A 23966-nucleotide genomic window follows, 5' to 3' on the forward strand; every position below is an offset into this window, starting at 1 on the left:
AAATGGAGATCATAATTTTGCAAAAATTGTAACAGTTCAATAAACAAAATGTACTGTTTATTTAAAAAGGGCTTGTACACGTTAAACCATAAATGGTTGTAAGAAAAAGAATAGCAAAAGCAGAATTTGTTTGTGCAGAACTTACAATTAAAAATCAAGTAATTATTAGCATAGGAAGTGATACACTAAGATATATGGATAGATCTGATTACTGTGGGTAGAGTGCCATTATCCCTGTGTATAGACAAATGGAGAGTACCCTCTGAGGTGGGAATATACTGGCACTAAATAAGTACAATACATTTATTGGTACAAAAGATTAAAAATTAGAAGTAAAATAAATAAAAAATAGTAATTTTTATTAACTATTTTATTAATTATTATTTTCTATTAATTATTATTGTTTATTAATTATTAATTATTTTAGTAAAATAATATAAAATAATAAAAAAAAATTGGTGTCCCTGAATTGTCTCAATATATTTGTATCAATAGATGGCAATTTTTTACTCCTATTGTACTTATTTAGTGCTGGTATAGTCCCACTTCCAGAGGGTACTCCCCATTTGGTGATACAATAAGAAAGCATTACAATGACACCAAACAGTGTTTGTCAAAAAGGTCTACTCAAGTATATATTCTTAACTCAAAAAATTACATTACATTGCTCTGTCTCCTCCAAATCTCTGACTGTTAGAAGGTGGCTACATTCATTCTCTATGATCTGACTGTATGTACAGTAAGAATGCAGCCACCTCCCTTGCTTGCTACCAAGATGGACTAGGGTCTATGGACAATGGGATTTGCAGTGTACACAGAACAGTGTACATGACCACAACTAACGTGCACCACTCATTCCAAACAGAAGTGAGGGGGAAAAGGAGAGGTTCAAGAATTCTTGGAGGAAATCACAAGGAGACAGGAAAATTAAGAAATTATTTAATGAAAAATATATTGCAGGGTCAATAGGTAGTGGATGTTTTTGAATTATTTTTGATGGGTAGGGTTATTAAGAGCAGTGAAAACCCCATGCTAGGGTGTGTATTTCCTTGTAGCTGCCTGTACTATGATTATCCTGTATGGGATAATCTCAATGCTAACACCGCTAAGTATGTGTGGTGCTATTTTAAAATATACAATAGAGTGCTCAAAGTGCTTAAATCAATAATAATCTCAATAAATTAAACTATAAAAAATAAATTCATATAAGTGAATCACATTGAAAACTGCAATAAATCTCATTAAAGTGCTATGTGCTAAAAAATTTGTACTTATAACATCCAATCACAAAATACAGTTAATGTGCTTAGAAAGTGCTTCAGTGCTTCAACAGTTCATTAATTCATGATTTGCAGTGCTGCATTCTGTAACCAAGTACTTATACATCCATTCACAAATAAAGTTCATGTATTGTAAAACATGCTCAGTGCTTCAACAATTCATAATGCTGTGCTTCAAAGTGCAACCACTCCATGCTCGCCTACTTGTCCTCTCTTACCAGAATAGTAAGTTATCAGCACCTGTTTTAACCTTCTCCTTTAGCTATCTATATATATCCTTGTGTAAATCAGCAACCTCCTTTACCAGCAGTACTCCATCATCATTCTATCATATGCATGCATAGAGAGGGAAATAGAAGCCATGCAACATCCCACAGTGTGACTCCATTTAATAAAAAAAATTAAAATCATACAGTATACTACTCCCATTATAAAAAGGTCTACATCACACAAGCTACATCCACATGTAACCCATACAAATGCATTTGCATTCCACAGTCCAGAACTAGACAGACATAAATAACTCCAGCAAACCCCGCCCAATGTGTTTTGTCACTCTGACATGATCAGGAGCAGTGCCATGATCTTTATTTTGTGATTGGATGTATAAGTACTCATTTTTTAGCACATAGCACTTTAATGAAATTTATTGTACTTTTCAATGTGATTTACTTATATTAATTTATAAGGTTGTTGTTTTGTGTCACTCTCATGCGGTGGCTAATCATATCTAACATACAGTCTCAGTTACGTCAGAGGGGAGATTTTTTTTTTTTTTTAATATCACATGAGCAGATTGAGTCTCCCCCACTCTCCAAATAATTTCATGCAAGGCATCTAGTTGGCAATTAAGTTACTTTTTATTTGGATTTATATAACACCATTTTTTACATAACACATAGGAGTCAAACAACAGAAGCCAATATAGCTCACAGTGTACAAGAAGTTACAATCTCAATGTTATGCGGTAAACCTTTTCATGAGCATTGTAGAAATTACATGTTAGCATATCAGTATTAAAAAAAAAAAAAAAGATGCTAAAAAAGCTTCCAGCCTGTTAAAATGCTATGGCAAGTTGCTGGCAGATAATACATAACTTACCAGCTTCTGAAAACCTCCTTCATTTTTAGTCTTTTTTTGTGCATGGAGCCAACTTTATGACTACAACTCCATGCAAAACAGTCCATTTACACTTGTGCACTGTAGTAAAAGCTTTGAGTTTCTATAATACAGGACTCTATGTAAGCAGCATTGTGGTGCCAATCAATGATAATAGCACTCCATCACACTGCACAGTAGAGGCCAACACACAGCAGTGCACCACAATGCACATACCATAAACATACCACAAGGGCCTTGCACTTTTTTATGTCTATTGCTGTGTGTTGGCAGCCCATTCATAATGAGTTGACTATGACTAAGGCCAGGTCTGGCCAAAATGCACAAGTCTAAAGAACTTTTAACTTTGTGCAACATGTTTTGCCTAAAGAAAAAAAAAAGGATCATTAATGGACATCGTCGTAAGTGCTGACTTGGGAGTTGAAGGCCGCGTACACACGGGCGGACTATCCATCCAACTAAGTCCGTCAGACAATCCGACAGACAGTCCGTCCTACTTTTGAATGAACGGACTTGACCACACACGACGAACAGACAGTCCGCTGAAAGCTTGCGTGATGACGTGTACGGCACGTACGACGGGACTAGAAATTAGACGTCCAATACACTGCAATGCAACCTTCGGCCGCGTAAATCCTTTCTGAGCATGCGCCATACTTAGTCCGTCGAACTAGCCTACTCACGAGCGGACTGTCCGCTGAAACCAAGTTTGGACGGACAATATTACGGAAACTCCGAAAGACTTAGTCCGCCAGACTGTCCGCTGAAAAAGTCCGCTGAAGCCCACACACGAGCGGATTGTCCGCTGAAACACGTTTCAGCGGACCAAGTCTGTCAGACAGTCCGCCCGTGTGTACGCGGCCTTAGAATGAATGAACTGCCTTAACACACCACAACTGGAAGCAGTCTAGATGTAGCCTAAATAAATGACCATGCCAGGTTAAAATGAAAAAAGAATCCTAAAACTTTAGACCAGTTAGCTTTTTTCATATAAATGTGAAATAGAATCATACATTATTGTCTCAAAACATATATTATGTATTAAACATAGTGCTGTGAAGCCATCAAACATAATTAGTAAATAAATGTCTATCTTGGTAACAACATACAATGTGGTACTTTATTTTTTCTTGGATTCAAACTACATTTGAATGAAATGAGGCCAGGCTGCTAATGTCATCAGTCAGGATTAAACCCTATGTACAATATGTGTACACTGTGAGAAGAGACATTACTAAAGACTAATTTTTATAGTCCAGTTTTACATCGATATCCAGAATATTTCCTTTTCTGGTCATATTTTTTTTATGCTCACTGAAAAAAAACATTTTAAACAATTCAGCTCTTACATGTGTATGCACCTTGTGGACCAGAGAAATGTTTATATTTTTGTTGTCTATAGGACTCAAAGGGAGGACTCTCACTATGATGTCCATAGGACACAGTTAGAGGTCTCTCTTTGTTGTGACAATAGGACTCTGGCAGAGGATTCTCACTGTGGCATCTGTAGGACTCAGAACATTTTTTCTCCTTGTTTTGTTTTTAGTCAGATCTGTTGTTTCTTTTTCTTTTTTTTTTTTTTCTCATCAATAAGTTTTTATTGAAATTTATGTAGGGTACAAAAAGAAAAGGGTGGAATAAATGGGGGAAAGAAAAACAAAACAAAGAAACTAAGTTAGGCTCAGAAAGAATTAAGTGTGATATACACAATGCGTCGTCGAGTAATATACAAAAGAGAAACAAGGCGGAGTGGTAGTATAGATCATCAGGACTAAACAATCTAAACTATACAATCATGTATTCAAATATCAATGGCGGTATTATGGAGAATTATCGTATTGTATCAAGTGTGCTGTTTAACTCCTAGTTCAGCTTCTAGTTTATACCTTTTTTAGGCCAGATAGACCATCTGTTATCAAATTTCTTTATTTGTAAAGAATTGAGTGCAAGAAGGCGCTCGAATGTATAGTTCCTGTGTACTGCTTTAGAAATATCAGAGAGATTAATAGTAGTATTCGTTTTCCATGTGGGTAGAATATACGCTCGAGTCTCTAAGAGAATGTGACTGATTACTGCTTTGTGCTCTGTCGGAAATTTATCAATACCTATATGTAATAGTGCCAAAGCTGGTATAGGGGGAGTAAGTATTCCAGTGATAGAAGAGATCAAACAGAACACTTGATTCCATATGCTACGAACATTCGGACATTCCCAAAACATGTGTAATAGGTTACCTATATGACCACATTGTCTCCAACATTGTGGCAATGGGTGCAGAAAGTATTTTGATAATCTATATGGCGTGTATTGCCATCTGTTGACAATTTTAATTGACATCTACCAATGTTGAGTACAATGTGTCGAAGTATGGATCGCTTTGATGGCTGATAACCATTGGTCATCTGAGAACGTAGTATTTAAATCATTTTCCCATTCACACATTGCAGCCGTTTTCCTAAAGGTGTTCTTATTTTGTAATTGGTTATAGAAAAAGGAGATACCTTTAGTGGTCTTAGTAGTATAAAAGTGCCAAGTTTTGGGAGGTATACTCACTTCTGGAAATAAGCGTTTTTTGAGAAAGTTCATGATGCGTAGGCCCGAGAACCATGAAGTATTAGGTAGGTTATCTTGGGTGAGCAGTTGTGCCATTGGTTTGGTGCGATGACCATCATAGAATTCCAAGATCAGGGAAATACCATGGTCAGTGAATACTTTCACTGATAACATTGGGATTTTGGCTTCAAGTAAAGTTAAGGGTAGGTGGTAAGGCAGGGGATGAGCCTCATCGGATTTCAATTTTAAGTATTGTCGCCATGCCATTAAGGAGGTTTGCATGGGTGGGGACAGGTAGGTCATTTTCCAGGGGTCCCAACTATCACTTAAAAGAAAAAGTTTGAGGTCGGTAGTAGGTGCAATAGATTGTTCAATATCAACCCATAAGGGAGGTTCTGAAGTGGTGAACCAATATTTAATGCTATCAAGTCGGACGGCCAGCAAATAATCTTGTATATCTACCAGTCCCGCACCTCTTACTTTCTTGTGTGCTATTAGGTTGTTTCGGGCAGGCCATATTTGAAAGCTCGTTAAGGAATTTAAAAGGGATCGAGATGGGGATGGCACGAAATAGATAAAGGATTTGTGGTAGGATCATCATTTTATAGGCCATAACCCTCCCCATCCAGGAGATTTCTCTTTTGGACCTTTCCTTGAGTTGGGATTCCAATTTAGGGACGAGTGTGGCCAGATTTTTTTTAACTAGAGTAGATATAGTGTTAGTTAGGGTAATGCCTAGATAAGTAATACCATGATCACTCCAGGTATAGGGCAGCTGATTACTCAGGAGTTGTTTTGTGTCGGGGGATGTTCCCAGGTTTAATATTAGAGATTTACCAAAATTCACCTTGTAATAGGACACTTCCCCAAAGTCCATAAGGATTTGTGTGCTTGTGGTAATGAATGGCGTGGATCAGTCAAAATCAGGATGACGTCATCCGCAAAGAGGTTAATGGAGTGTATATTGGAGCCACAGGAAAACCTATTTATGAGAGAATTAGTTCGAATGGTTTCGGCCAGAGGTTCGATCATGAGGTTAAATATGAGAGGCAATAATGGACAGCCTTGTCTGGTTCCATTTTTGATGGGAAATGTTTTAGATAAAAATCCTGCGGATTGTACCTGGGCTAACGGGCAAGAGTAAAGGGCTAATATAGCTGTTCGAATGATACCCTTGAAACCAAATTTTGTTAAGACCATTTGCATGTATTCCCAGTGAACCCGGTCAAACGCCTTCTCTGTGTCAATAGATAACAACAGAGAAGGCGTTTTGTTCAGCTCTGCAGAATGTATCACATTTATTATACGCCTAGTGGCGTCTGAAGTTTGTCTCCCCTTCACAAAACCCATCTGGTTGCGTTGTATAAGTGTTGGCAATATAGACATCAATCTTCTGGCTAGGACCTTCGCATATACTTTCACGTCCGAATTAAGTAAGGAGATAGACCGGAAATTAGCCGGTGTATTGGGATCTTTCCCTGGTTTAGGAAGCGTAACAATGTGAGCTTTAAGCATTTCTTGGAGAAACGATGCAGTGATAGTGGCTTTGTGGAAAACTGGTGTTAAGTGTGGAGTCAGTGAGAGTTTAAACGTCTTAAGGTATTCATTGGAAAAGCCAAGATCTGTTGTTTCTAAAGGACCAGATAAAGGAATCTCATTGTGCTGTTTTTTGGAGGAATCTCTTTGTTGTTTCTATAGGACTTAGACGGAAAACTCTTACTGTTGTTATTACAGGACTCAGACAGGGGCTTTTGCTTTTTTATGTCTACATGACTTAGACAGTGGAATCTCACTGGCGTGTCTATACGACTCAGGCAGAGTACTCTGTCTGTGGTGTCTGAAGGACTTGGGTGGAGGATTTTCAATGTTTTTCCTATAGTGCTAAGGTGGCAGACTCTCACTGAGCAGTCTATGGAACTCTTGCTAATGAATCGCACTCTGGTGTCCATAGGATTCAGAGGAGTGACTCTTTTGTATCTATGGATCGAAGGTATTTGTAATGTTGTCCTTTTAGTCACCTCCCAGAAAAAAAAATATTTTTTAATTTTAATTTTTTAATTGATGCAAGTCTGCCATGGCAGTGCCCAGCTAACCATGCCCTTTTAGATAAAAGCTTATAAACTGGACTTGGAAAAGGATATAAAAAAAATTTGCCTCCCATAGACTTAATTTAGGTGTGTGCATTATGTTTTGGGTTTGTGGATTTGCTTCTGGGTTTGGCAAATGTCCAGTAAACCAAACTTTGCTTATGCCTTCTAGTCCCCCTGACATACTGTATCAGAAAGTGCACTGTACTAGATTTCAAGTCAAAAGATATACTTTCAGGTTACTGCTTAGGCACAATTAACACTTTTCATTGTTTCTTATATCTATAGTAAATCTTTGATTTTTGAGTAAGGTCCACTTTAAAATAATTTATAATGAAAACAATCATTTAAAAAAAGTACTGTATATTATGACTGAGTATTAAGACTACATGCACAATAACCTGCTGTTTCTTTTGGATGCCTGCTCTTATATGTCCTTCTGCAGATCACTCAAGACCAATGGATAATGGAGAGCCACTCACTAATGTGTTGAAAAGTAGTTTTGCTGTTGTTGGAGGTAATAAAATATATGTTTTATTTTATATATCCTATGGTTAGGTAATGATATGCCTAGATCAGAGTGTAAAATAAGTATAATCTTAAATGTTTAACAATAGGTCCCACCTAGTGTGACTTTTATCCCTGGCTATTGGAAACCATTTAAAATATTTAGATTGCATTGTATCTAAGTAAAATAATATAAAACAGGTATAGAGGCACTCACGGGTCTTGCAGAGGAGATAGATTAAAATAGCAGCATTTTTATTGTTAGGCGTTTCAGTGAAGTTTAGGCCATCTTTCTCAAGATGGTAGAAGAATAAATGTACAGTTACCTTTAAAGCAACTATATGTTTGAATCATCAGCAATACATTGACTGGCTAATAAAATTCTGTTAAACTCTCTGAATCAAACATATCAATAATTAAGGTCTATAGCCCAGTGGTTCATTAAGAATATGTACATGTCCTCATCTTACTGTGGCAGTGCATACAAATGGCCATGTGTATTTTCATAATACAATTATTGTATAGTATAAACAACAGCATATAATAAAATAAATAAGTTAAAGCATGCTAATAAAAAAAATAAAAAATATTCAATATGTAGTAATAATAGATGTTGTGATGCACATGGGGAACTTTACCAGAATCTTTCATATATGGTTCTGTGCATGAAAAGATCCCCAACAACCATAGGGGCTACAACACCTTGGGTATACAGACATCTTGAGCAACTCCAAACAATGTTCAGAAAGCTGCAGATGTACCAGCATCTTAGTACTGTATGGTTGGAAAGAAATAGAATAAGCTTATACATGGACCATCAAATACCCAAACTCACACTGTGGTAGGGATGAGCCGAAGACACCCCTGTTTGATTAGCATCCAGAACATGAGAACAGTCAAAAAATTTGTTCAAACACGCGAACATCGTTAAAGTCTATAGGACAGGAACATGAATAATCAAAAGTGATGATTTTAAAGGCTTATATGCATGGTATTGTCATAAAAACTGTTTGGGGACCTGGGTCCTGCCCCAGGGGACATGTATAAATGCAAAAAAAAAGTTTTTAAAACAGCCTTTTTTTCGGGAGCAGTGATTTTAATAATGCTTAAAGTGAAACAATAAAAGTGTAATATTCCTTTAAATTTCATACATGGGGGATGTCTATAGTATGCCTGTAAAGGGGCGCATGTTTCCCGTGTTTAGAACAGTCTGACAGCAAAATTACATTTCTAAAGGAAAAAAAGTCATTTAAATCGCGGTTATTGTTGCTATAAGTCCATTGATAAAAACGGCACTGAATTTCCCCACAGGGGAACCCTGAATCAAAATTTAAAAAAAAAATGCATGGGGGTCCCCCTAAATTCCATACCAGGCCCTCAGGTCTGGTATGGATATTAAGGGGAACCCCGCACCAAAATGTAAAAAAAATGGCGTGGGGATCCCCCTCAAAATCCATACCAGACCCTTCAAGTCTGGTATGGATTTTAAGGGAAACCCGCGCCAAAATAAAAAAATGGTGTGGGGTCCCCCAAAAATCCATGCCAGACCCTTATCCGAGCACGCAACCCGGCAGGCCGCAGGAAAAGAGAGGGGGATGAGAGAACGCCCCCCTCCTTATTAATTTCTTCTTCTTTCCGCTTCTTCTTCTATCTTCTTTCTTCTGGTCTTCCTTCGGTGTTCTTCTTCTTCCTCCATCTTCTTCTTCTTCTTCCTTCACTCTTCTCATGCAACATCTTGCTCCGGCACCTTCTCCGCTCCATCTGCACGATCCGCCTCAGTGGGAATCTTCCGCCGTGTGATGCCCCCCCCAGTAACCACGCCCCTTCTGACGCATGGGGACTTGCCTATGGCTTTCCTCATGTTATCAGAGGGGACAAGGTCACCCGTTTACGTAAATGGGGTGACCCCCCCTCTGACATCCTGGGGAAAACAATAGGGAAGTCCCCGGGCGTCAGAGGGGGCAGGGTCCCCGGGTGGCCCCACCCTTCATTATATAAGAAGTGTCAGAAGAACAGAAGCGTCACATGGCGGAAGACTCCCACTGAGGTGGATCGTGCGGACAGAGCAGAGAAGAATCCGGAGCAAGATGTGGGACAAGAAGAGCGGAGGAAGAACGAGATGAAGATGAAGAAGAAGAAGATGGAGGAAGAAGAAGAACACCAAAGGAAGACCAGAAGATGGAAGAAGAAGCGGAAAGAAGAAGAAATTAATAAAGGACTTGTCAAAAAACGTCTCTTGTGCTTTTTAACCCTTTTGACACTTTTTTGTGAAATGGTAGGGGTACATTTGTACCCCATTACCAATTCACACAGGGGGGGCTGGGATCTGGCGGTCCACTTGTTAAAGGGGGCTTCCAGATTCCGATAAGCCTCCCGCCCACAGACCCCCACAGCCACCAAGCAAGGGTTGTGGTGATGAGGCCCTTCTCCCCATCAACATTGGGACAAGGTGTTTTGGGGGGCCGCTACCACAAAGCACCCTCCAATGTTGAGGGCATGTGGCCTGGTATGGTTCAGGAGAGAGGGGGGCTGCTTGTAGAAATCTGCGGGAAAACCGCCTGGGCCCGGAACTTTCTGGGGGGGAAATGCCAGTAAGGCCGTCTCGATTTCCAAAACTGAGATAGTTTCATCTAGTAAAACCCTATCTGTGGCAGACAGTTGTGGTATTGAAAGGCTTTGTAGCAGTACCTCCAATTCTGTTTGATTGTATGGAGCAATCGGTGAATACAGTGACTTGTAGAAATGTACAAATTCCTCCAGGAAGACGACTCAGGTACAGCATGCTGTATTTCAGTTCCCCTTCTCTGAGACTTTTTTTCACCTCTGGAGCAACGTCTTCTTTGCGTTTCTCTTTGAGAAATCTGGAAACAGCATGATACGGGGATTTTCAAATTTTAATTCTTTATGTTTCCTTGCTTCCGCCAACATGTCAAGGTCTCTATAGTTTAGAAACCGGGCCAGGAAAGGCCGCGGTGGGGCGCCTGATGGTCTAGCTGCCGTTGGGACCCTATGTGCCCGCTCAGCAACATAAGTAGGAGGGAGATTGCCCAATGCCAGCAAGGTTTTAAAGAATTGCTCAGCAAAAATGGTAGTAGCAGTCCCTTCCACTCCCTCCGGCAACCCCACCACCCTCACATTGTTTCTTCCTTGGCGGTCTTTGGCATCATCTGCAGGCCAGCTGGGAACCCTGTATATGAGAGATGTCCTCCACTTCTGAGATGTGGTCCTCCGCAGTGGTCAGTCTGCCTCTAATTTTATCTAGATCATGGCAGATGAGATTGCATTCTGAAGCTAACAAGTCAATGCGTCCCATCAGCTCCGATTGTGAGACTGCTATGGCTTCCACAATTGGGTCGGTGATAGCAGCTGTGTCTACCCCTATCTCCTGCAGCATGTGGGATGAATCTGCCGATCCCTCTGGGAGTGCTGTGCCTTGTTGTTCGGCGGCTGGGAAAGATATTTCCTGTGCTGCTTTTTAGCTGAAAATGGCATGTCCCACTGCCGAGGCTTCTCCGCTCGCCTACTGTCACTGTCAGTGCTGCAGATCGTCGGTCTATCGGCTGCTATCAGGATGGCAAGTCGGATGGAAGCCAGAGCTCTGTATTAGCACATCTTGCCACGATCACATCCAGCCACGCTCCCCAGCCACGAGTAGTTTTAAATTACTTTTATTACTTTAGAAATGTCATTTTGCTGTCAGATTGTTCTAAACATGGGAAACATGCGCCCCTTTACAGGCATAGTATAGACACCCCCCAGGTGTGAAATTTAAAGGAATATTACACTTTTATTGTTTCACTTTAAGCATTATTAAAATCACTGCTCCTGGAAAAACTTCAGTTTTTAAAACTTTTTTTGCATTGATACATGTCCCCTGGTGTAGGACCCAATACAATACCATGCATATAAGCCTTTAAAATTAGCACTTTTGATTTTCCCAAAGACTTTTAAAGGATGTTCCGCGGCTTTCAAATTTGCCATGAACAACAAAAATTGTTCACTGTTTGGCGAACTTGACTCGAACATAAAGCTCATCCCTACACTGTGGAAATAAAAATGTTTGCTGGATGAAGCTTTGACATTTAAAACTATAGTTTAAAATGTAACTGCATTTTAACTATATTTTATGGATCCATTCTTATCAGCTTATGAAGGAATGTCAATGTTATTTGCAAACTCTACCAGGCTGGGTTCACACTGGTGCCATGTTAGACATTGCATGTGATTTGCATGTGCAGATCACATGCGAAGTCTGTGCAATGCAAATTCAGCTATACAGATGGTATGACTGAATTCGCATCGCATTTGCACCAAAATGGGACAGGACCCTTTTTTGGTCCGCATTGGAATCGGATGGGTGTTCACACCCATGCGATACGATTCCTGCACCATTTGACAGTTCGCACTGTGATATGCAAACTGATTTCTGGGTGTTATTAACTTTCTATCAACACCCAGAGTGGTTTGCATAGGGCAGTGTGAACTGCCTGCGAGTTCTATGCGATGTGGGAACTGGATCGCCCTGGTTCCCACATCACGCTAGTGTGAACCGGCACTCAAAGAAAAATTCTGTTCCCAGCTGCATGGCTTGGCTTTGTTAACATCCATGTTTTTTGACACTTATCATCATAAGATGGTGCTATTTATAAATTGAAGACTCACTCTATATTGAGCTGAATGGGCAACCCTTCTCTCATCCTCTGGCAGAATGTATTCAGAGCCAGCAGTCTATATGCAGTCTTGCTAGAGGCAAAACTTCTTAGTAAAAGCAACCTGTCAAGTTGCCATTGTATGAAAGTGTATAATTGCAATTTATGATTAGAACCATAGGGGTTGTAAACCATTGCATATTCCCAGTTAAGTGACTAGTCTCAGGTGATACACAGAGATGAAACAAATCTTCCTACATATGCTGTGCCTGTTTATCTGCAGTAATCTGTCCTGTACATCCATTCAAAGTCCAGAATTTACACAGGATCCCTCAGCTGTCAAAAGCAAGGGGCAGGGAGCTGAAGTTAGACTCTGCAGAGCTCAATGAAAGCTAATTTAAGGGAAGGGGCATGCCCCCCCCCCCTTACCCCCTCACACAGCATACAGGAACAAATATGAGCCTATCAATCACAGGTTGTGTGCTGGAGCTCCCTCCCCTTCATCTTTTTACCTCTTGGTGTCAGAAGTGACTCATGCTGATAGCAGAAATTACACTTGGTGCTCTGGATTGAGGCAAGTACACACTATAGTGGGATATGCTTTGTCCATATTTCATGTCAGAGGTTTACAACCACTTTAAATAAGAAACTTTTCAATTTTAACCCTTCATGGTCATTGATGGGTGGAAGCCCAGACCAAACATAGCAATGTCAGGATGCATCAGTTAATTTGGCAATAACCCCGTGATGACATTGCCTGTCTAAATTACTTTAGATTTTTAAGGACAAACTGTATAAGGTTTTTTAATTCAAACATTTACAAATACCTGAGCGGGTTAATTATTATAGTATAACAAACAGACAAACATTAAATTAAACAAAACAAAATGAAAAAAAATAAAATACTTTTTTTTATTTCCTAAAAAAGACTGTAATGTCTTTATTTTGCACTGAAAAATATATACCGTACACATTTAGCTGCAATCTGCTAGGTTTATTCATGTCATAGCTGACATAGTGATCACATGATCACAAACATGTTGATTGGTTCCTGATTGTTAGTAGAAGCTGTCAGTGAAAGAAATGTATATGTATATGTAGGCTGCTCTCACTAACTTCTTTTTGTAGAATCTAGCTGTGCTGTGGTCAGGGGTTCATCCAGCACTGTCACTTAGATGAAATAAATATGTAACAACTAAAGTTTAATCTGCATACTTTTTCAGTCAGTGACTCAGACATACTTAGGCCTCTTGCACACTGCAGCTTGAAAACGCTCAGTAAAGCTTTTTTTTTTTTTACTGAGCTAAAATACAGCCCATTAATTGTAATGTGTCTATGTACACAGGCGCGTAAACAAGCACTGTGTATTCTTCAGTAATTTTTATTTTTTTTCATCTGCATTTTTGGTCAATAATTTGCGTCTTGTGCATCAAATGCACGCAAATCTGCGCGATTGCGCACGAATGAGTGCTAATGCCCATTTACATACTGCAGAACAAGAACGAATAACAAATGAATACGTTTGTATGAAAATGTGTGCAAATTTGTGTGAATTATGTGCAAAAGTATATGTAGGAAAAAATGCGTGAAAATACATGCAAATAAAAAAAAAAGAAAAAAGAAAAAGTAGATGCTCAAACAGGAGTATCATGTACAAGAGGCCCTATAGCAGTTATAAAGGTGGAAGGTTTTTTTTTTTTTTTTTTTTTTTTTTTTTTTTACTGTAATGCATTCTATGTATTGGGGTGAAAAACTTTCTGTGTGCAGCTTCTCCCAAGCCATGCAGCTTGATGAAGAATATGGTTATGTTCGAAAATATGCAGTCACTTATCACAATTGCTTACGAACGTGAAGATTTGAAGTAAAGGAAATATTGCAAAGATCGAGATTGCATCTCCTACATTTTAATTGGGATATACAATGTTGTGAAAAAGTATTTGCCCCCTTTCTGGTTTTTATTTTTTTTTGCATATTTGTCACACTTAAATGACTAAGATCATCAAACAAAAATGTTATTATTACCCAAAGATAACCCGAAAAAATACAAAATGCAGTTTTTAAATGATGGTTTCATTTATTACGGCAAAAAAGCTGTCCAAACCTGCCTGGCTTTATGTAAAAAAGTAATTGCCCCGTAACCCTAATAACTGGCTGTGCCACCCATGGCGGCAACAACAGCAATTATGCGTTTGCGATAATTGGCAATGAGTCTTTCACATTGCTGTGGAGCAATTTTGGCCCACTCTTCTTTGCAGAATTGTTTTAGTTCCGCCACATTGGAGGGTTTCCCAGCATGAACGGCCTGTGTAAAGTCATGATACAGCATCTCAGCTGGATTTAAGTCTGGGTTTTGACCAGCAAAATTGAGGTTTTCCAGCATGAACGGCCTGTCTAAAGTCATGATACAGCATCTCAGTTGGATTTAAGTCTGGGTTTTGACCAGCAAAATTGAGAAATCCTCAATTTTGCTTTGTTTGAATCATTTGGAGGTGGACCCGCTGTTGTGTTTAGGATCATTGTCCTGCTGTACAACCCAAGGGCACTTGAGCGTGAGGTCAAAAACTGATGACCAGATTCTCCTTTAGGATTATCTGGTAGAGCTCAGATTTCATGGTTCCATCAATTATGGTAAGTCATCCAGGACCATCACCCTACCACCACCATATCTGACTGTTGGTATGATGTTCTTCTTAGGAAATTCTGTATTCATTTTATGCCAGATGTAACGGGACACACACCTTCCAAAAAGTTACATTTATGTCTCATCAGTCCACAGAATATTTGCCTAAATGTCTTGGGGATAATCAAGATGTTTTTTGGTAAATGTGAGATGAGCCTTTGTGTTCTTTTTGGGCAGCAGTGGCTTTGGCCTTGGAATGCTCCCATGGATGCCATTTTGCCCAGTCTCTTTCTTATTGTTGAATCATGAACACTGATCTTACCTGAGGCAAGTGAGGCATACAGTTTTTTAAATGTTGTTCTGGGTTCTTTTATGACCTCCTGGATGAGTTGTCATCATGCTCTTAGAGTAATTTTTGTAGGCCGGCCACTCCTGGGAAGGTTCACCACTGTTCCAAGTTATCTCCATTTGTGGATAATCCCCGTGGTTCACTGGAGTTCTAAAGCCTTAGAAATGGCTTTGAAACCCTTCCTAGACCGATACATGTACATTAACCAGTTGCCGACCGCCGCACGCCGATGTACGTCGGTACAATGGCACGGGCAGGCATAAGGACATACATGTACGTCCCTTGCCTCCCGCGGGTCGGGGGCCCGATCGGGCCCCCGCCCGGTGCCTGCGGCGGTCGGTATTCGTTCGGGAGCGATCCCGGACGAGGGGACGGCCATTCATTCATGGCCACCCCCTCGCGATCGCTCCCGACGAATAGAAATCCCCGGTGACATCACTTCCTCTCCTGTAATGTAAACACAGGAGAGGAAGTGATGTATTCTCTCCTCCGTGTCGGTATTTTTCGTTCCGACACGGAGGAGAGCGGATCAGTAAGTTGCACCAACACTCTACACACACAGTAGAACATGCCAGGCACACTCACACCCCCCCTTTACCCCCCGATCACCCCCCCAATTACCCCTGCCCCCCAGTCACAGTGACACCAATGTCATTTTTTTTTTGCATTGGTGTCATTTGTGACTGTAATAACTGTTAGGGCAGTTAGAGTTAGCCCCCTTTAGTTCTAATGTACCCCCCTAACCCCCCCAATAAAGGTTTAACCCCGTGATCACCCCCCGCCGCCAGTGTCACTAAGGCTGGGTTCACATTGCAGCGGTTTATGAGAACGAATGTGATTCGCACCGCACTGCAGTGCAAATCACATCCGATCTCTGTGCGATTCGAGTTCAGCCATTCGCCGCACCCGCCACACCCGCCGCACCCGCCGCAAATTCGCACGGGACCCTTTTTTTGGCCCGCAGCAGAATCGGATCGCATGGGTGTTCACACCATGCGATCCGAGTTTGCAGATCGCACTGCGATATGCGAACTGATCTGGGGGTGTCAGTAACATTTCACTGACACTCCCAGCAGTTCGCATAGGGCAGTGTGAACTGCCGCCGGGAGGCATGCGATGCGGGAACCCGCCGCGGATTCGCGGCGTTTCCGCATCGCTCCAGTGTGAACCCAGCCTAATAAGCGATCATTTTTCTGATCGCCGTATTAGTGTCACAGGTGACGCTAGTTAGGCAGGTAGGTATTTAGGTTCGCCGCAGCTTTTTATAGCGCCAGGGACCCCCATATACTACCGCATAAAGCCCCCTGATTGCCCCCTAGTTAACCCTTTCACCAGTGATCACCATATAACTGTTACAGGTGACGCTGGTTGGTTAGTTATTATTTTTATAGTTTCAGGGCACCCGCCATTTATTACCTAATAAAGGTTTAACCCCCTGATCACCCGGCGGGTGTCATTTGTGACTAATAACTGTTAGGGCAGTTAGGGTTAGCCCCCTTTAGTTCTAAGGTACCCCCCTAACCCCCCCAATAAAGGTTTAACCCCGTGATCACCCCCCGTCGCCAGTGTCACTAAGGCTGGGTTCACATTGCAGCGGTTTATGAGAACGGATGTGATTCGCACCGCACTGCAGTGCAAATCACATCCGATCTCTGTGCGATTCGAGTTCAGCCATTCGCCGCACCCGCCGCACCCGCCGCAAATTCGCACGGGACCCTTTTTTTGGCCCGCAGCAGAATCGGATCGCATGGGTGTTCACACCATGCGATCCGAGTTTGCAGATCGCACTGCGATATGCGAACTGATCTGGGGGTGTCAGTAACATTTCACTGACACTCCCAGCAGTTCGCATAGGGCAGTGTGAACTGCCGCCGGGAGGCATGCGATGCGGGAACCCGCCGCGCATTCGTGGCGTTCCCGCATCGCTCCAGTGTGAACCCAGCCTAATAAGCGATCGTTTTTCTGATCGCTGTATTAGTGTCACAGGTGACGCTAGTTAGGCAGGTAGGTATTTAGGTTCGCTGCAGCTTTTTATAGCGCCAGGGACCCCCATATACTACCGCATAAAGCCCCCTAATTGCCCCCTAGTTAACCCTTTCACCAGTGATCACCATATAACTGTTACAGGTGACGCTGGTTGGTTAGTTATTTTTTTATAGTTTCAGGGCACCCGCCATTTATTACCTAGTCTCACTAGTGTACCCCTAAATTTAGGGGTGTCTACTTTCCAAAATGGGGTCATTTGGGGGGGGTTTGTGCCATCTTGGCATTTTATGGCCTTCAAAACTGTAACGCCCTTAGAAAGCCTGAAGGCGGTGCTTGGTTTTCGGGGCCCCGTACGCGGCTAGGCTCCCAAAAAGTCCCACATATGTGGTATCCCCATACTCAGGAGAAGCAGCAGAATTTATTTTGGGGTGTCATTTCACATATGCCCATGGCATGCGTGAGCAATATATCATTTAGTGACAACTTTGTGAAAAAAAAAAAAAAGTTTGTAATTTTCCCGCAACTTGTGGCAAAATATAAAATATTCCATGGACTCAACATGCCTCTCAGCAAATAGCTTGGGGTGTCTACTTTCTAAAATGGGGTCATTTGTGGGGGTTTTGTGCCATCTTGGCATTTTATGGCCTTCAAAACTGTAATAGGTAGTGAGAAGTGAACTCAAAAATTTACGCCCTTAGAAAGCCTGAAGGCGGTGCTTGGTTTTCGGGGCCCCGTACGCGGCTAGGCTCCCAAAAAGTCCCACATATGTGGTATCCCCGTACTCAGGAGAAGCAGCAGAATTTATTTTGGGGTGTCATTTCACATATGCCCATGGCATGCATGAGCAATATATCATTTAGTGACAACTTTGTTAAAAAAAAAAAAAAAAAAAAGTTTGTAATTTTCCCGCAACTTGTGGCAAAATATAAAATATTCCATGAACTCAACATGCCTCTCAGCAAATAGCTTGGGGTGTCTACTTTCTAAAATGGGGTCATTTGTGGGGGTTTTGTGCCATCTTGGCATTTTATGGCCTTCAAAACTGTAATAGGTAGTGAGAAGTGAACTCAAAAATTTACGCCCTTAGAAAGCCTGAAGGCGGTGCTTGGTTTTCGGGGCCCCGTACGCGGCTAGGCTCCCAAAAAGTCCCACATATGTGGTATCCCCATACTCAGGAGAAGCAGCAGAATTTATTTTGGGGTGTCATTTCACATACGCCCATAGCATGTGTGAGCAATATATCATTTAATGACAACTTTGTGTAAAAAAAAAAAAAAAATTTTTTTTTTGTCATTATTCAATCGCTTGAGGCAAAAAAATAAAATATTCAATGGGCTCAACATGCCTCTTATCAATTTCCTTAGGGGGTCTACTTTCCAAAATGGGGTCATTTGGGGGGGTTTTGTACTGCCCTGCCATTTTAGCACCTCAAGAAATGAGATAGGCAGTCGTAAACTAAAAGCTGCGTAAATTCCAGAAAACGTACCTTAGTTTGTAGATGTGACAACTTTTGCGCAAACCAATAAATATACAATTATTGACTTTTTTTTTACCAAAGACATGTGGCTGAATACATTTTGGCCTAAATGTATGACTAAAATTGAGTTTATTGGATTTTTCTAATAACAAAAAGTAGAAAATATCATTTTTTTTCAAAATTTGCGGTCTTTTTACGTTTATATCGCAAAAAATAAAAATCGCAGAGGCAATCAAATACCATCAAAAGAAAGCTCTATTTGTGGGAAGAAAAGGACGCAAATTTTGTTTGGGTACAACATTGCATGACCGCGCAATTACCAGTTAAAGCAGCGCAGTGCCAAAGTGTAAAAAGACCTCTGGTCATTTACCAGCAAAATGGTCCGGTCTGAAAGTGGTTACTTTGTTTCTAATCTGTTCTTGAATTTTTTTTTATATTGTGGCATGATGTGTGGCTTTTTGTGATCTGTTAGCGTGCTTCACTTTGTCAGACAGCTTCTATTTATGTGATTTCTTGATTCAACAGGTCTGACTGTAATCAGGCCTGGGTGTGGCAAGTGAAATTTATGTCAGCTTTCTAAAAAATTTTGGTAAATGACAGTTCATTCATGATTCAGCATGGGAGGGGGGCAATTACTTTTTTACATAGGGACAGGCAGGTTTAAACAGCTTTTTTCCCTTAATAAATGAAATAATATTAAAATTTGCTTGATGATCTGAATCATTTAAGTGTGAGAAATATGCAAAAAACAAAAACAAAAAAAAAAGTAAGGGGGCAAATACCTTCTCACAGCACTGAATGTATATATAAGTATATATATATATATATATATATATATATATATATATATATACAGTATCTCACAAAAGTAAGTACACCCCCACATTTTCTATTTTTCAATGTGACAACACTGAAGAAATGACACTTTGCTACAATGTAAATAGTGAGTGTACATCTTGTAAACAAGTCTAAATTTGCTGTCCCCTCAAAATAACTGAACACACAGCCATTAATGTCTAAACCACTGGCAACAAAGGTGAGTACACCCCAAAGTATCAATATTTTGTGTGGCCACCATTATTTTCCAGCACTGCCTTAACCCTCTTGGGCATGGAGTTCACCAGTGCTTCACAGGTTTCCACCGGAGTCCTCTTCCACTCCTCCATGATGACATTACGGAGCTGGTGGATATTAGAGACCTTGCGCTCCTCCACCTTCCGTTTGAGGATGCCTCACAGATGCTCAATAGGGTTTAGGTCTGAAGAAATGCTTGGCCAGTCCATCACCTTTACCCTCAGCTTCTTTAGCAAGGCAGTGGTCATCTTGGAGGTGAGTTTGCGGTTCTTATCATGTTGAAATACTACCCTGCGGCCCAGTCTCCAAAGGGAGGTGATCATGCTCTGCTTCAGTATGTCACAGTACATGTTGCCATTTATGGTTCCCTCAATGAACTGTAGCTCCCAGTGCCGGCAGCACTCATGCAGCTCCAGACTATGACACCCCCACCACCATGTTTGACTGTAGGCAAGACACACTTGTCTTTGTACTTTGCCACCACACACGCTTGACACCATCTGAACCCAATAAGTTTATCTTGGCCTCATCAGACCACAGGACATGGTTCCAGTAATCCATGACCTTAGTCTGCTTGTCTTCAGCATCTTGTGCATCATCTTTAGAAGAGGCTTCCTTCTGGAATGACAGCCATGCAGACCAATTTGATGCCGTGTGCGGCGTATGGACTGAGCACTGACAGGCTGACCCCCAACTCCTTCAAACTCTGCAGTAATACTGGAAGCACTCATACGTCTATTTCCCAAAGACAACCTCTGGATATGATGCTGAGCACGTGCACTCAACTTCTTTTGTCAACCATGGCGAGGCCTGTTCTGAGCAGAACCTGTCCTGTTAAACCACTGTATGGTCTTGGCCACCATGCTGAATCTTAGTTTTAGGGTCTTGACAATCTTCTTATAACCTAGGCCATCTTTATGTAGAGCAACAATTCTTTTTTTAGATCCTGAGAGAGTTCTTTGCCATGAGGTGCCATATTGAACTTCCAGTGACCAGTATGAGAGAGTGAGAGCAATAACACCAAATTTAACACACCTGCTCCCCATTCACAGCTGAGACCTTGTGACACTAAAGCCCCGTACACACGAGAGGACTTATGTCCGACAGACTTCCGAAGGAGTTCCGTCGGAGTTCTGCCAGGGTTCTGACAGAGTTCTGACGGACTTTTCGGTGAGCGGACTTGGCCACACACAATCACACTAAACTCCGATGACGTACGACTGGATTCGAATAAGGAAGTTCATAGCCAGTAGCCAATAGCTGCCCTAGCGTCGGTTTTAGTCCGTCGGAATAGCATACACACGAGCGAATTTTTCGAAGGGACCGGGTCCGGCGGAGTTCCTTCGGAAAAATTTGAAGCATGTTCCATATTCTAAAGTCCTTCGGACTTTGGCGAGTCAAAAGTCCGTTGCAGCGCACACACGATCGAATAGTCTGACGGAATCAGTCCGTCGGACTTTGGATGTTGAAAAGTCTGCTCGTGTGTACGGGGCTTGAGGAGTCACATGACACCGGGGGAATGAAAATGGCTAATTGGGCCCAATTTGGACATTTTCACTTAGGGGTGTACTCACTTTTGTTGCCAGCGGTTTAGACATTAATGACTGTGTGTTGAGTTATTTTGAGGGGACAGCAAATTTACACTGTTATACAAGCTGTACACTCACTACTTTACATTGTAGAAAAGTGTAATTTCTTCAGTTTTGTCATATGAAGAGATAGAATAAAATATTTTTAAAAATGTCAGGGGTGTACTCACTTTTGTGAGATACTGTATATATATATATATATATATATATACATACACAGACACATGTATATATCCTAACTTTTCAACTTCCATTTTCAAAATTAATGTCTGTTTTTCCATTTCTGCAGGTGTCATAACTGTTGCTGTATTCATTCTGCTATGCATTTCTGGCATAGCAATAAGAATATATCTCCAGAAGAATACATATAGAAAGAATGAAGCCAAAGAATCAGAAAATGAGGACAATGTAGAGGCAGCAGCAGCATTGAAAGCTGAAATCAGTATGCAAAACGCAATCAATGAAAGTCAAAAAGAATACTTTTTCTAATTCGCTCTCATTGTGTGGCCAAACAATGGGACAGACAGACTTTCTTGCTAAGCAAGGGGCACTAGATGAACAACAATATCAAACCATTGTACATGCACTGCAAGCAAATGATGGACTGGATCTGTTTTAAAATGTATATGATCAGCCACGGTGATGTTTAAAGAGCCCTCTAAATCCACTTCCTTTGGGTGGCATTGAAAGCATTCTCGGTGATGGCAATCACTGTATTGTGCACTCTTTAGTTGTTGATAGTTCCAGTTTGTTCTGATGTGACTTTTCAAATCTGCAGATTTCCATACTGAGTTATGAATTTCAGACTATCCTGATGATGAAACTCTTATAATGTCTGTGTGGTTGAAACCTTTTGTTTATGGTACAATCTGAACTGTAATATTTGCTTCAACAAGAGAGAAGTAATTTATTGTTTTATATTGTGATCTTGTTTTCTGGTTCATCACCAGAAATGCCTCTAAATGATTTATTTCACATTAAAGTTTCTTCAAATCAAATAGAACCCTTGTGTAAGAATTAACCACAATAGTTGCGCAAAGTGGAGTTGCTATATCTCAACGATAAACTGCAAATCCTTAGGTTGGCTGTTCAAATTTATTTAATTCTAAAGAAATCAAGACAGTATATTAAAATAAGAATGATTTATAGAGGTAGCTAGAGGAAAAAAACATAAAATTCATGTCTTCAGTAAAAAGAGCTACATTTTATTTGTAATGCATATACTAATTTAGTACACATTTTCATTATTTTTAATCACTTTCAAAAATAAAAAAAAACAACTCAAGCAACAGCTAAAATTAAAGCTGTTTATTGCCAATTGATGGGTAATTATGTTCATCTGGCTTTGTGAATCACATACCTCTTAGCCCTTGTACACACGGTCGGAGATTCCGATGGAATGTGTCCTATCAGACCGTTTTGTCGGATATTCCAACTGTGTGTGGTCTCCATCGGACCAACTTTTCCAACTTGCCGGTAAAATTTTCCGACAAAATGCTCCGATGTCCGATCATGTGTAGCCTACTCCGACGGACAAAGTGCCATGCATGCTCAAATCAAATTCCTAGACCAAAACTATTGGCTACTAGCCTGAAAGTAGTCCCGTCGTAACGAAATAACGTCATCACGTTATGTACAAACACATTTTCCGACAACTTTGTCTGACCGTGTGTATGCAACAGTTTCGGACAAAATCCGTCGCACAAAATCCGTCGGACAAAATCCAATGGATTTGGTTGTCAGAATGTCCGACCGTGTGTACGGGGGCTAACACACTGCATACCCAGACAAAGCATTTTTTGCTTTGCTGCATCCTGTGCATGACAATTCTTTGTCTGGTGAGAAGTCAGGAGATACAAAAAGCTGAAAAAGGATGTAGATGAACCACCTACCTCTCTGGTTACACAGTAAGGTAGAAGTGAAGAAATCACAAAAGCAGCTGAACCGATTTACAAATATTTTGGTAGGTAGACTAGTTTACTCTCTATTTAACTTTCAGACTGAAGTTCAGCTCCAACTATTTATTCTGTTTAGCTATCTGATTGAAGGTGAAGTCCTGTTTATTTTTTTGGTTCTTTTACCAGTTTATGCTAACTTTTATTTTCTTTCTGCTATTTCACATACTGGAGGTGGGGGTATACACAACCTTTTTTTTCATTATATTGCACTCTCTTTATGTGATAGATTGCTGATTCTATCCATTTCTGTGGAGGAAACAGGGTGAATCTGCTGTTGCTCTTGTCCATTATTCATTATGTTTGTGGACGCTTCTAAACCAAACTGCCATTTTTACTTTATGCAGAAACTTGGTGAAACGCACAATAAAATCTGGGAAGTACAGTGTCTGAACATTTAATGCAATCCATTTGGTGTTTAAAAAAACAAAAGTGCCCCTTTACAGTACTTCTAAAGAACCGCTCATTGACATTTGTTAAAATAAATACATCTGAAAAGGCATCATATGTTTGTGTATTATACTGCTGTTGCAGTCCTTGTTTTTACATTTTTCATCTGTCTAAACTTATTTTGGAAGATCTACTTTATGAACATGTTTTTACATTGCTGTACGAGAGGCTGTCACACATGATCTTAAGACAGTTAATTTTGCATGAAATCCATACAGTTGCACTTTGAGACTAGCATCATTGGAGAGCTGTAAAGTATTCTAGCAATGTT

General features: G+C 40.6%; 1 protein-coding gene across 2 annotated transcripts in view; it reads left to right on the plus strand.

Moving 5' to 3' along the window:
- The window catches only part of CNTNAP4 (contactin associated protein family member 4), a 524353-nt gene extending 500606 nt beyond the window's left edge, over positions 1-23747 (plus strand). For both annotated transcript variants that reach the window (XM_077474781.1, XM_077474782.1), the window contains 2 exons: positions 7485-7556; positions 21580-23747. In XM_077474781.1, the coding sequence (XP_077330907.1) occupies positions 7485-7556; positions 21580-21779 (272 nt within the window). In that variant the 3' untranslated portion in view covers positions 21780-23747. The remainder of the gene's footprint in view (positions 1-7484; positions 7557-21579) is intronic.
- Positions 23748-23966: the final 219 nt, after the last annotated feature.

The sequence above is a fragment of the Lithobates pipiens genome, unplaced genomic scaffold (genome assembly GCF_037356315.1).
Source record: "Lithobates pipiens isolate NorthernLeopardFrog02 unplaced genomic scaffold, aLitPip1_a1.2 Scaffold_13, whole genome shotgun sequence".
Lineage (NCBI taxonomy): Eukaryota > Metazoa > Chordata > Amphibia > Anura > Ranidae > Lithobates > Lithobates pipiens.